General features: G+C 34.4%; 1 protein-coding gene across 3 annotated transcripts in view; it reads left to right on the top strand.

Annotated features, from left to right (window-relative positions):
• The window catches only part of Chek1 (checkpoint kinase 1), a 23,840-nt gene extending 11,115 nt beyond the window's left edge, over positions 1-12,725 (top strand). For all 3 annotated transcript variants that reach the window (XM_015499005.2, XM_048796067.1, XM_048796066.1), the window contains exons 8-13: positions 1,580-1,675; positions 6,562-6,670; positions 7,510-7,687; positions 7,946-8,077; positions 9,633-9,734; positions 11,872-12,725. In XM_015499005.2, the coding sequence (XP_015354491.1) occupies positions 1,580-1,675; positions 6,562-6,670; positions 7,510-7,687; positions 7,946-8,077; positions 9,633-9,734; positions 11,872-11,967 (713 nt within the window). In that variant the 3' untranslated portion in view covers positions 11,968-12,725. The remainder of the gene's footprint in view (positions 1-1,579; positions 1,676-6,561; positions 6,671-7,509; positions 7,688-7,945; positions 8,078-9,632; positions 9,735-11,871) is intronic.
• The last annotated feature ends 129 nt before the right edge of the window (positions 12,726-12,854 follow it).

A 12,854-nucleotide genomic window follows, 5' to 3' on the forward strand; every position in this document is an offset into this window, starting at 1 on the left:
TATATATATATAATCAAAAGTTAGATCATACTACAAATAATATTTCATGAGTTGTTCTTTGGTTTTAATATTCTTTGAAAATTTTTCCTTGCCTGTAATTGTAGATCTGTGTCATTGTTTTTAAAGGCTTGATGATATTCTGCTACATGGATGTGCTTTACTCATTCATTAGAAATTTATTTTGTAAATTTTTACTGTTTTAAAACAGATCTGAGCTGGGCGTGGTGGCTCATGCCTATAATCCCAATGGTTTGAGAGCCGGGGCAGGAGGATCGTGAGTTCAAAGCCAGTCTCAGCAAAAGTGAGGTGCTAAGCAACTCAGTGAGACCCTGTCTCTAAATAAAATACAAAATAGGGCTGGGGATATGGCTCAGTGGTCAAATGCCCTGAGTTCAATCCCTGGTACCAAAAAACAAACACACACACACATATGATAAGCATCCATGTAACTTAATCTTCACACATATCCTTAAATTATTTATATAAAATAAACCTCCATAAACAAAATTGCAGGGTCAAGGATGTATGTAGATTTGTAAGTACTGAATATTATTTTTCTAAATTGCTTTTCAAAAAGTTTATACTATTACAACAGAGTTTTATTTTTATTTTAAATTTAATATTAATGAAGTTGGAACCCTTTTGTCAGTTTTGCTCAGTGTTAGCAAGGAGATTTTCTTACCCTTGAAGGACTTTTCCCAGGGGTGCTCTACCACTGAGCTATATCCCCAACCCTTTTTATTTTCTATTTTGAAACCGGGTCTTTCTGAATTGTCCAGGCTGGCCTCAAACCTGTCATCCTCCTGCCTCAGGCTTCTTAGTCAAGGGTTGCAGACATGTATCATCACATCCAGCTTTGACCTTTGCATTTGTTACAAATATTTTCTACAATTTATCACTTATTTCTATTTCATTTGGTATTTTGACATGTAGAAAATTTTTTATTTTCAAATCTATAATCTAGTCATTTGTGATATCTCACTACATTGTCATATTTGGAAAGGTTTTTTTCTATGTCTACTGTTTTTTAAAAAGTCCCCTATGTTTTCATGGCTTCATTTTTACATTTAAATCTTTGGTCCATTAGAAAATAATTTTAATGTTAGGAAATGTATAACTTATTTGTCAAAATAATTAAGATTCCTTAGGATAATGGTTGGTTATATTACTCTCTTTAAAAAGTTGTTCATAAGTAAACACATAAAACTGCAAATGAGGAAGTAACATGAGAACATGATATGCTGAGTGATGAAATTTGGTGTTAAAAAATGGATAGAAGATTTCTTTGTATCTTTTTGTTAATGCCACATGGGGAAAAACATTTCTTTCAGACTCTTATTCTGCTTATTTGCAAATAATTGAGAATTAGATCTAGGAAGAATTTTCTAAAGTGTAGACAACAGCAAAGAAAAACTATATGAACTTAAATCAGTAATGAGTAACTTTATTCTTTCCCTTCTCCAGAAATAATATTTAGACATAAGAAGGCTAAAAGAGAATGTGTTCTTTAATCCTAAGTTGTAGGCTTTTCTAATATGTATGACTTTTTGTAAATATTGCTTTAATATTTTGCTTTCAGCTCTGCTGCATAAAATTCTAGTTGAGAATCCATCAGTAAGGATTACCATCCCAGACATCAAAAAAGACAGATGGTACAACAAGCCACTCAAGAAAGGTATTAGTTTTAATATATAAACATTTTCTCTGTGAAAGCATGAAAATTCACTATCATAAGTGAACAATACAAGATAGCTGGGGTCTCTTTCCTCATGGAGATTATTATGTCTAATAGGGAGAACAAGTATAAAAAGTAGTTTTGTTTATTAATAACTACAAAGGGGAAAATTGGAGTACTGTAGCCCATTGTTTGAACAAATGTTAAGGGACAGTGAAGACTTTTTTTCCTGAGGAAAAGACATGAAATTAAAGAGAAGTTAAACAGGCAAGTTGAGTGTCAGATCTGATTCTAAGCAGAGGGAGCAGCATTAGGAAAGTCTTAGTTTAGAAAGTCTGGTGCATTTGAGGAACTTTAAACAAGGATAGTGTGGCATGGGCCTTGTCTGTCTTCATCCTTGTGTTAACAATCATTAGCACAGTGCAAGGCATGTTGCAGGCACTTGGTAAATTTGAGTAAATGAGTAGGGAAGTGGGAGAGGGAGAGATGACGCTGGAGAGGCAGATAGCAGCCAAGATATGAGAATGAGGCCTTGTGATCTATTTTAAGTATTTTGGACCCTAGCTTAAAGCCATTAGGGTCATATATTTGGTTTTAAAAGAGCTACTCTTTTTCATTGTTTTTGATGAATAGAAATAGGCTAAGGGTAGTAGATTAGATGGGAGAAGATGGTAGTTTGGAATAGGTTAGTTGTAATGGTATTAGAGAAGAGAGGTGGATTCCAAAGAAATTTAAGAACAGCTGGTGATTGTTTAGATGTGGGAAATGAAGGGAGATGAACAGTCAAGGGTGACTCTAGTTCTGATAACTCAGGAGGAGGAACAGATTTGGGAAGAAATTTTATTTTATTTTTGAGGAAATGAGTAAAAACTGTTCAGTAGTTTGTGTGTGTGTGTGTGAGAGAGAGAGAGAAAGGAGAGAGAGAGAGAGAGCACACTTTAAGACTAGGCTTTAGATATCAATTTTGGGAATTTAAACCATGGTAGTAAAGGAAATTTTAGAGAATTTGAAGGGATGCCAATATTCAAGTTGTAGGTAGAGACCAAGGAAACAGTAATCAGAGAGATGGCAGGAATAACTGGAGAATGTAGAGTAGTGGAGGCTAAGGGAAGAAAGTTCATGACAATGACAGTTCCTGTTAACTGGACCAAGAACAGGAAGGCTAAATTTTGTCCATTGAATTTCATGATATGGCATTTATTCATGATCTTGGCAAGAATAATTTCTAAATCACATGGATATAACTTCTCTTTCCTCATTAATTATTATTATTTCTTTCACTGCTAATGATCAAACACAGTGCCTCATGCATGCTAGGCAAGCACTCTACCACTGAGCTATACTCATAGGCCTGAAATAGTTCAACATTTTTTTTCTTTTTTCTTTTTTTTTTTTAGTACTAGGGATTGAACCCAGTTCTTGTACATGCTAGTCAAGTGCTCTGCCACTGAGTTATGTCCCCCATTATTTTTCCTTAACTTTTAATACTTCCTTCCCCAATCTCATCCTCCGTTAGTAGCAGAACTTCCTATTTCACTGGGAAATAGAACAACGCAGAATGGAATTCACAAGCTCCCACCACGTTCTTCTCCCATCTAACTGCCTCTGTGCTCCTAGACTCTACTGTGTACCCTGTTGCTATGGATAAATTGCTCCACATATGAATCAACACTTGCCTATTCAAAGAGATCTGACAGTTCTTCTCTTTTCCCAAATCACTTCTTTTTCTTCTCCACTGCATCTTGTCAGCATACCAACATGCTATTTCTTCCATCATGAAAACAAACAAAAAGTTAAATAAATACACAAACAATTCAGTAAGTTAAATAGTAATAAAACTTCTCTTAAACTCATTTCTCTCTATCATTCCAGTTTTCTTTTTACAACTGAACATCTCAAAAGATGTTTCTAATTTCTAACACCTCATAGCCAGTTTTAAGGATTTCCATCTATGTTGTTACCAAACTAATAATCAGTTCTCAGATTTCCTCTTAGTCTGTCTGATCAGCAGCATTTTATTGCAATTGGTCATGGCTTCCTCCTTTAAAAACTGTCTTCATTTAACTCCCAGATATTACACTCTCTTTACTTTTATTGGCTACTCTTTTTCAACCTCCCATGATGGTTTTCCTTTATGAACTGAGCCTCCTAATAGTGGAGCAGACCACGGCTCAACTGATGAACCTCTTTTCTTGTCACATTAACTCCATTATTAATTTTTTTCAATCTCAGGGCTTTAAGTAAATCTTTATACTTATAAATAACCACATTTATGTCAACCTGGACTTTTTCTATGAACTCCAAACTCATTTGCCTAGTATTTCAAATTTCCCTTGAGTTTTAAGAGGCATCTTAAACTTTGAAATGTCCCAAACTGATTTACTGATTGTTCTCCTTCATACCTCCTCCTATCAGAGTCTTTTATATTTTGGTTGATGGTAACTGTGTCATTCTTGCCATACAGATCAGAAACTTTGAAGATAGCTTTTATTATCTTTATTTCCTATCCAATCTACAGGGAATTTCTGTTAACCTCTACCTTTAAAAGTTCTCAAATCTGACCACCTTTTATCACCTCCACTGATACCCTGTCAGTTGAAACCACCATGATCCTTTGCCCAAGAGTGTTCTGATTAAAAGGTGAGTTAGAGCTGGGTGTGGTTACACACTTTTGTATTACCAGAGACTTGGGAAGTTGAAGGAACAGTATTGTAAGTTGCGGACCATCCTTGACAACTTGATGAGACCCTGTCTCAAAAATTTTTAAAAAGGGCTGGGGATATAGCTCAGTTGTAAGTAGCCCTGGGTTTAATCCCCAGTACTAAAAAGAAAGAAAGAAAGAAAAAGAAAAAAAGTAAGACGTCACTGTTAAAAATGTCACTGTTTTGCTCAAATATTCCAGTGCTTTACTTTTCACTCAGTATATGAGCTAAAATCTGTTCATTTGACTTGCAAGGTCTTATACAATCTCTCTTTCATTACTTCTCAGACTTAAAACTGCTCTTCCTCTTGGTCATAGCTGTATTTGTCTTCTCATTATTCTTCAATCACTCCATGTTCACTTTTACTTTATTTTTATAATGACTAATATGACTGGGACCCCCACCCTCTGAGACTTACTCATATATATTGTTCTGTCACCTTATTTGGGTATTGACTTCAGTGTCATCTTTTCAGAAAGAAGTTATTGGCCATCCAAGAAAACTATCCCTTTCTCCCTGCAACCTACTTGTTGTGTTATTTTCCTTCATTGTATTTATTACCATTTAACTTACTGGATTTGAACTTATTATTTTACTTCATTTTGTCTCTTCAGTAGAGTACAGGATTTAAGAAGTCAATGATTTTTGTCGGTTTTGTTCAGTGTTAGATATTTAATACCTAAAATAATGCTTGGCACATAGATTTAGTAAAATGTTTGAAAGATAAAAAGGTTGTTTAATCTTAGCATGTTTAATTGGTTTGGTGACAGATCCAGTACAGGAAAAGGCTGTAAGTCTTAAAAGAAAGGGAATAAGTAGCAGAGCATCAAGATCTCTGAGGAGGTAGGAGTGTATGGGCTCCTTAGCACAAATGGAGGGTATATTTTGATGGATTCCTTCTGATGGGAGGATGCAGAGGAGGAAAAAAAGATGGGTAAGAATGCAAGTAAATTTGCAGATTTGGTGGTGACATGTTGAGATAATCAAAAGGTTTTACTTTCTCTATGGATGAGAGATGGTATCATATGTTAAGTAATGTGGTGATGGCAGTGGTCCTGGAAATTTCAGAAGAGTATAGAAAGGGAGAGAAGGCTGGAGAAAGGGAGGAAAGGCTGACTAGAGAAACAAATAGGATTGATAGGATTGACTGACAGTGTTGAGGGTCTAGCTAAGGAGTATAACCATGAATTTGTGGGAGCATCATTTTCTTTCTTTAAATGTTTTATTCTTTTTAGTTATACATGACAGTATAATATATTTTGACATATCATACATACATGGAGTTTAACTTCCCATTCTTGTGGTTATACATAATATGGAGTTGTACTGGTTGTGTATGCACATATGAACATATGCCTGATTCATTCTACTGTCTTTCTTATTCCCATCCATACTCCCTTCCCTTCATCCCCCTTTGTCTAATCCAGTGAACTTCTAACCCCCACCCCTCAACACCCCCATTATTGTGAGTCAGCTTCTGCTTATCGGAGAGAACATTTGGCCTTTAGGTTTTGTTATTGGCTTGTTTCACTTAGCTTGATAGTAGTCTCCAGTTCCATCCATTTACTGACAAATGCCATAATTTCATTCTTCTGTATGGCTGAGTGTTGTGTATATGTACCATATTTTCTTTATCCATTCATCTGTTGAAGGGCACCTAGGTTGGTTCCATAGATTAGCTATGAACTCTTATAAACATTGATGTGGTAGCATCATTTTCTTTCTTTTTTTTTTTTTAGCATCATTTTCTATATAATGATTATTCTACGCAAAGCTTTTCTTTTCCAGGGCAGCAGAATGTTGGATAGAACAGATTCATAATGTCTGTTGCCATTATCAGAAATTATTCTTCATTTTGAAAAGTTGGTTTTTTTTTTCTTTTAGCTAGCTGTCTCTGTCTTTGTAGAATAGTATTGTTACCATAAAAGATGCCATTAAAATTGTGTCCTTAGTATGATACCCCACACACTGAACATACTTGTGAAGTACCTAATTTGATAGGTGAGTCTTTCTAACTTGACCACATGTCTTAAAAAAGCATGTAGGAAGAGCCATTATTTGTTGTATGAGTATTCTGTTCTGTAAATGGTTCTTGATGTCGTTTTACTTATTCAAGTTGCCATTTGGGTTAATTAAAAAATAATTCCGTAGAAGACTTAAACCTGGTATTTCTTTTTTTTTAAGGGGCAAAGAGGCCTCGAGTCACATCTGGTGGTGTGTCAGAGTCTCCTGGTGGATTCTCTAAGCACATTCATTCCAATTTGGACTTCTCTCCCGTAAGCAGTGCTTCTAGGTAAGACTGATAAAAGATTAAGTAGTTATTGAAGAATTCCTCATGAAGAATAATACATGTATATATGTATTTTTAAAATAATGAATATAATTTTGTCAGTGCAAGAATGGTTGATATAAGAAAAGCCTGGTGAGTTTTACTTAAAAGCATATATTTGGCTGGGCATGGTGGCATAAGCCTGTAGTCAGTCCTAGCTACTCCAGAGGTAGGAGGATAACAAGTTCAAGGCCAGCCTGGGCAACATGGCAAGACCCTATCTCAGAAAACTAACTAATTAAAAATTAAAGCTAGGCATGGTGGTGCACACCTGTAATCCCAGTGGCTCAGGAGGGTGAGGCTGAGGATCACAAGTTCAAAGCCAGCCTCAGCAACTTAGCAAGGTAGTAAGCAACCTAATGAGACCCTGTCTCAAAATAAAAAATAGAGGTCAGGTGGTGGAGAGTAGAAATTCAGTGGATTAGACAAAGGGAACGAAGGGAAGGGGGCTGGGGAATAAGAATAGGAATCCTAGACAATAGAATGGACCTGACATAACTTTCCTAGTACATATGAATACACTACAATGAATCTCCACATCATGTACAATCACAAGAGTGGGATCCTAATTAGAATAAGATATGCTCCATGTTTGTATAAATATGTCAAAATATACCCTACTGCCATTATATCTAAAAAGAACAAATAAAATTTTAAAAAATAAATAAAAAGGGCTGGGGATGTTGCTCAGTGGTTAAGTGCCTCTGGATTTAATACCTGGTACCAAAAAGAATGAAGAAAAGAATAAAGTCATATACTTAAAAAAAATTAAAGACATATTTTCCTTTCTCTTAATGTCTTAGTGAAGAAAATGTGAAGTATTCCAGTTCTCAACCAGAACCACGTACAGGGCTTTCCTTGTGGGACACCAGTCCCTCATACATTGATAAACTGGTACAAGGAATCAGTTTTTCCCAACCGGCATGTCCTGATCATATGCTTCTAAATAGTCAGTTACTTGGCACCCCAGGATCCTCACAGGTAAGGGAATTTCCTTTTTTAAGTAAATAATGGTTGTCCTTTATTTTTATTGTCTTGAAGTCTTTTAAAATGTGGAAATCTTAGATATATAGTAGTAATACTTTTGATTTATACATAGTTCTTGGACAAGGAAGAAAGAATGAATTAGAGGACACCTTCATGGAAAAGAATACTAAATCACAGGAAAAAAAAAAAAAAGCTATGTTGTGACTGCTTTTGGTCTTAGTGGACTTACTCAGCTTTCTGTTTGGCACATAGAACCCTTGGCAACGCTTGGTCAAAAGAATGACACGATTCTTTACCAAACTGGATGCAGACAAATCTTATCAGTGCCTGAAAGAGACTTGTGAGAAACTGGGCTATCAATGGAAAAAGAGTTGTATGAATCAGGTATGTTGATTTTCATATATCTTTTCCTGCAGAAAATTCAATATGTGAATATAAACTCTCATCATTAGTATCCTCCAAAAATAGAAAGCAGTTTAATTTGAAAAAGAAAGAGTTGAAATTGGAGGAATTTTCAATAAAATGTTCATGATTTTAAGGAATAATATGTTTTTTTTTTCAAATACCTCTCCAGGTTCATAAAAATATTAATGGACTGAAATAATTGTTTTCTTAAAGGCTATTATGCCTCAATTGTAGATAATCTCATATTTCTTCTGATCTCCCCTGATCCCACCTACCAATTTTTGTTGTGTGTGTTGTTATAGCATAATTATAACATTTACTTGTTAGTCTAGTCTATCATTAGGCTTTAAAAAACGTTAATATGACGAAAGACAAGTAGAGGGAGTTAATCTGTATTAACGGATACTGAAGAGACCTGATAACTAAATGCAAAGAACGCTCTTTCATTAGATCATAGATTTTAAAACAACTTTGAAGGATGTCATTGGAACTATAGGGAGAATTAGAATATGGACTTTATATTAATGTTTTTGTAGCATTGTCAAGTGGTGTGATGATATTGTTGTTTGTAAAATGTCCTTATTACAAGAGACACATGTTGAAGTAAGGTTGAAGTAATAACTTAAAAAAACTTAAGAAAGGCAAATAGCTATACAAAGACAATCAAACCCACACATACTTAGATAAGGCAAATGAAGGATATATAGTTATTTATCACACAAATGTTTCTTGTAATTTGGACTGGGCTTAGCTGGGCAAAACTGCCAATCTTGCATGGCCTTATTCATCTAGCTGTAGTCATTCAGTGGCTTTGCTGTGGCAATCAGTCTAAGATGTCCTCATCGTTATGTTTGTGTCTTGATATTGGTTGTTGGCAAGGAATTTCTTTTCATGTCACTCATCTAGGCCATTGGAACATTCTAAAAGGCTGAAAGTGGAAGTTGTAAGTCCTCTCCAGATCTTTGCCATCTTCTGATTTCTGCCCTAGCTTTTTAGCCACAAACCTAGCCTCTCCTTTTCTCTCTTACATTTTCATAATTTTGTTTTCTAATTGCATTTTTATTTTATTTCTTCTTTCAATTGTATTTGGGTAAAATGCTAAATTTCTTTTGTTGCCAAGAGTTACACAGATGTTTATAGTGTTTTTTGTTTTGTTTTGTTTTGTTTTTTGGTACTGGGGATTGAACTCAGGGGCACTCGACCACTGAGCTACATCCCCAGCCCTATTTTGTATTTTATTTAGAGACAGGGTCTCACTGAGTTGCTTAGTGCCTCAATTTTGCTGAGACTGGCTTTGAAGTTGCAGTCTTCCTCCCTCAGCCTCCTGAGCCGCTGGGATTATAGGTGTGCACCACCATGCTTGGCCTTATAGGGTGTTTTGGCTTGGACACACATGCACATCTATGGGGAATTAGATTTTCACATATTTGATACTACTTGTTATGAAACTACCCTGTATGTTTTTACCATAGAAGTGTCACTGACATGAGCATTTGGTTTTTGTTTAATGGCTAATCTTATTTTTTTGCCTCAGGTTACTGTATCAACAACTGATAGGAGAAATAACAAACTGATCTTCAAAGTGAATTTGGTAGAAATGGATGAGAAGATATTGGTTGACTTCCGGCTTTCTAAGGTATTTTTGATATATTTCATTATAGTATTCTTTCTATGGAAATATTTCTATATGGAGATATATATATACATATTTTTTGGTGGGGGGTACCAGGAATTAAACTCAGGGGCACTTGACCATTGAGCCACATCCCCAGCCCTATTTTGTGTTTTATTTAGAGACAGGATCTCACTGAGTTGCTTAACGCCTTGCTTTTGCTGAGGCTGGCTTTGAACTTAACAATCCTCCTGCCTCAGCTTCCTTAGCTGCTGGGATTACAGGCTAAATGGATTTTTAAAAATGGCAATATTTATACAATAGTCTCCCCACTTGCACTTTTGCTTTCTGCAGTTTCAGTTTCTCTCTCTCTCTCTCTCTCTCTTTTTTTTTTTTTTCCTTGAGGTCACTCATACCCCAAAAATATTAAATGTAAAGTTCCAGAATTAAATAATTCGTATTTAAATTGAGCATAGTTCTGAGTAGCATGATGAAATCTTGCATTGTTCTACTCCATCCCACCTGGGATAAGAGTTAAGTATTCAGCATAAAAACCTTAAGTATAGATTTTTATTCATGCCAAATACAGTACTTGTCTGTTACTCACTTATTATCTTTTCTAGTTATCACATTGATTTTCATAGTACTGCAGTGCTTATGTTCAAAGAATGCTTATTTTACTTAATAGTGGCCCAAAGTACAAGGGTAGTATGGTTATACTTGCTCTAGTTTATTACTAATTATATTAATCTCTTACTATGTCTTATTTACAGACTAAACTTTATCATAGGGATGTGTTTGCATATATACATACAGAAAGAAGAATGCACATGGTGGATATAGTATAGGGTTTCATACTCTCCATGGTTTCAGGGAGTCTTAGAATGTGTGGATAAAAGAGAACTGCTTATTTGGCATTTGTAAATATATGGTAACTTGCTTTGTTCATTCAGTATTATGAATTTAGTTAGATTTTCACATATTTGATACTACTTGTAACTACCCTGTATGTTTTTATCGTAGAAGTGTCACTGACATGAGCATATGGTTTTTGTTTAATAACTAATCTTATTTTTTTTGCCTCAGGTTACTGTATTAATAACTTTTCATTATCTGTTCTTCCAAAACATGATTTTTTGTAATTGATATTTATTATAAAAGTTTTTTTGTTTTTGTAGAAATGTAGATTAATATGAAAATAAAAATAATCCCAAATTATGCTTCTTAGCAGTAATCACCCCTAATATTTTGAAACATTGTTTTTTTGGTTTATGTTTAGTTTTTTAATATTATAATTAATAATAAATGTACATCATATAATAGATTCTTATTTGATATAGTAATTCTGTGATTTTTTTTCTTATACATTGATTTTTTTATATATTGATTTTTTTTTTTCCTTTTGGTCACATTTCTGATTATTTCTATTTTTAAAGCTCTTGACATGTAATACCAAAATAGCATTTTTTTCTCTTTCCTGAGATATTGTGTATGTAGCTCTGAAGAAGGTTGGGAGGGTGTAGTTCATATTTTTTTGTTTTTTTAAAGTTTTTAAAAAAATATTTATTCTTTAGTTTTAGTTGGACACAATATCTTTAATTTATTTATTTATTATTATGTGTTGCTGAGGATCGAACCCAGGGCCTCGCCCGTGCTAGGTGAGCACTCAACCGCTAAGCCACAACCCCAGCCCTAGTTCACATTTTTTTATATTGAACATTTGCTACAATACTGTCTTCCAGATCCTTGCTGTGAAATTTAAATTGTGAAGGATGTATTATACTGAAATCCTTCTCAGAGCTGAATCTGTTGATTTCATTGCCATAGAATAATGACAACACTTGACTGTCCTTGTGTAGTTTATTTCAAGTTTACAAATTCCCACTACCTTTGAAAACAGTGGTTCAGAGATAACTAACCTTTAATACAGGCCTGATGCATTTTCTTGCTCTCTGAGCTCAGTATAGTGGGAATAGTGAAGAGCACAAAATTGGGTCAAAATTATTTATATAGTCATTTCCTCTGCTAGAATATTTGGTTTTTATAAGAGCACCTGAAAAGTATTGTAGCTGGACATATCTGAGGGTGTTTGTTTCTATTTCCTAGTAAATAATCTTTTTTTTTTTTTTGACATTATTTTTATATATCATTCTTGCTATAGGGTGATGGTTTGGAGTTTAAGAGACACTTTCTGAAGATTAAAGGGAAGCTGAATGATGTTGTGAGCAGCCAGAAGGTTTGGCTTCCTGCCACATGATCGATCCATTATCTCTTTGGATTCCTGGTGAATATAGTGCTGCTATGTTGACATTATTCTTCCTAGAGAAGATTATCCTATTCTGCAAACTGCAAACAATAGTTCCTGAAGAGTTCTCTTCCCCTTTATCCAAACATCTTCCCATTCATTGTATGTTTTGCATACAAATAATAACTGTATCTTAATTGTCATAATTCGGGGAAAGGGATGGGTAGAATTCACTAGATATTTCTTTAGCAGTGTTTATTATCTGAATTTGAAATCCATCTGGTGAAAACCAAGTTTTGTGATACCTGACTTTATCAGCTCTTATACCAACATAATATTCTATTTTTACTAAAACATTTTGATACATCCCAAAGTGTACTGATTTAATTATAAGGATAAATTTGTAAAGACTAGCCCTTGTGACTTTTGGATACAAAAGTAGATTTATCAGTCTATGAGGTGGAAGCCAGCTTCAAACAATGTATCTCCAGATCTGTACTTATATTTTCAAAAGGGTCTCACCAGTTATTCAAACCTGTTTTTGAGTTATAACGATTAATTAAAACTGCAAGTCTGTTTTTTTCTGGTGTAGCTAGTAACATATAAAATGCTAATTGGTCTTTCAAGAAGTTAAGCATAAACTGTAGTGCTTAACTAACTTTACTCAAAAATTAATGTTGCACATCTTAAGTATTTTCTATATTATTTTCTACTTTCACAGCCGTATTTTAATTCTTTACTATGGAAATAAATTCTATTTTGAAAATGAATATCTAACTCTGTGAACTTATTGGTGAGCCAGGCTTTTAGGTAATAAGGAATAGAAGGGGGAGGGAAGAGTATGGAAGCTGTCAGAAATAGATCAGATTCCTGCTTTCTTTATCTGTTATATTTACTAA

This window comes from Marmota marmota, unplaced genomic scaffold (genome assembly GCF_001458135.2).
Source record: "Marmota marmota marmota unplaced genomic scaffold, marMar, whole genome shotgun sequence".
Lineage (NCBI taxonomy): Eukaryota > Metazoa > Chordata > Mammalia > Rodentia > Sciuridae > Marmota > Marmota marmota.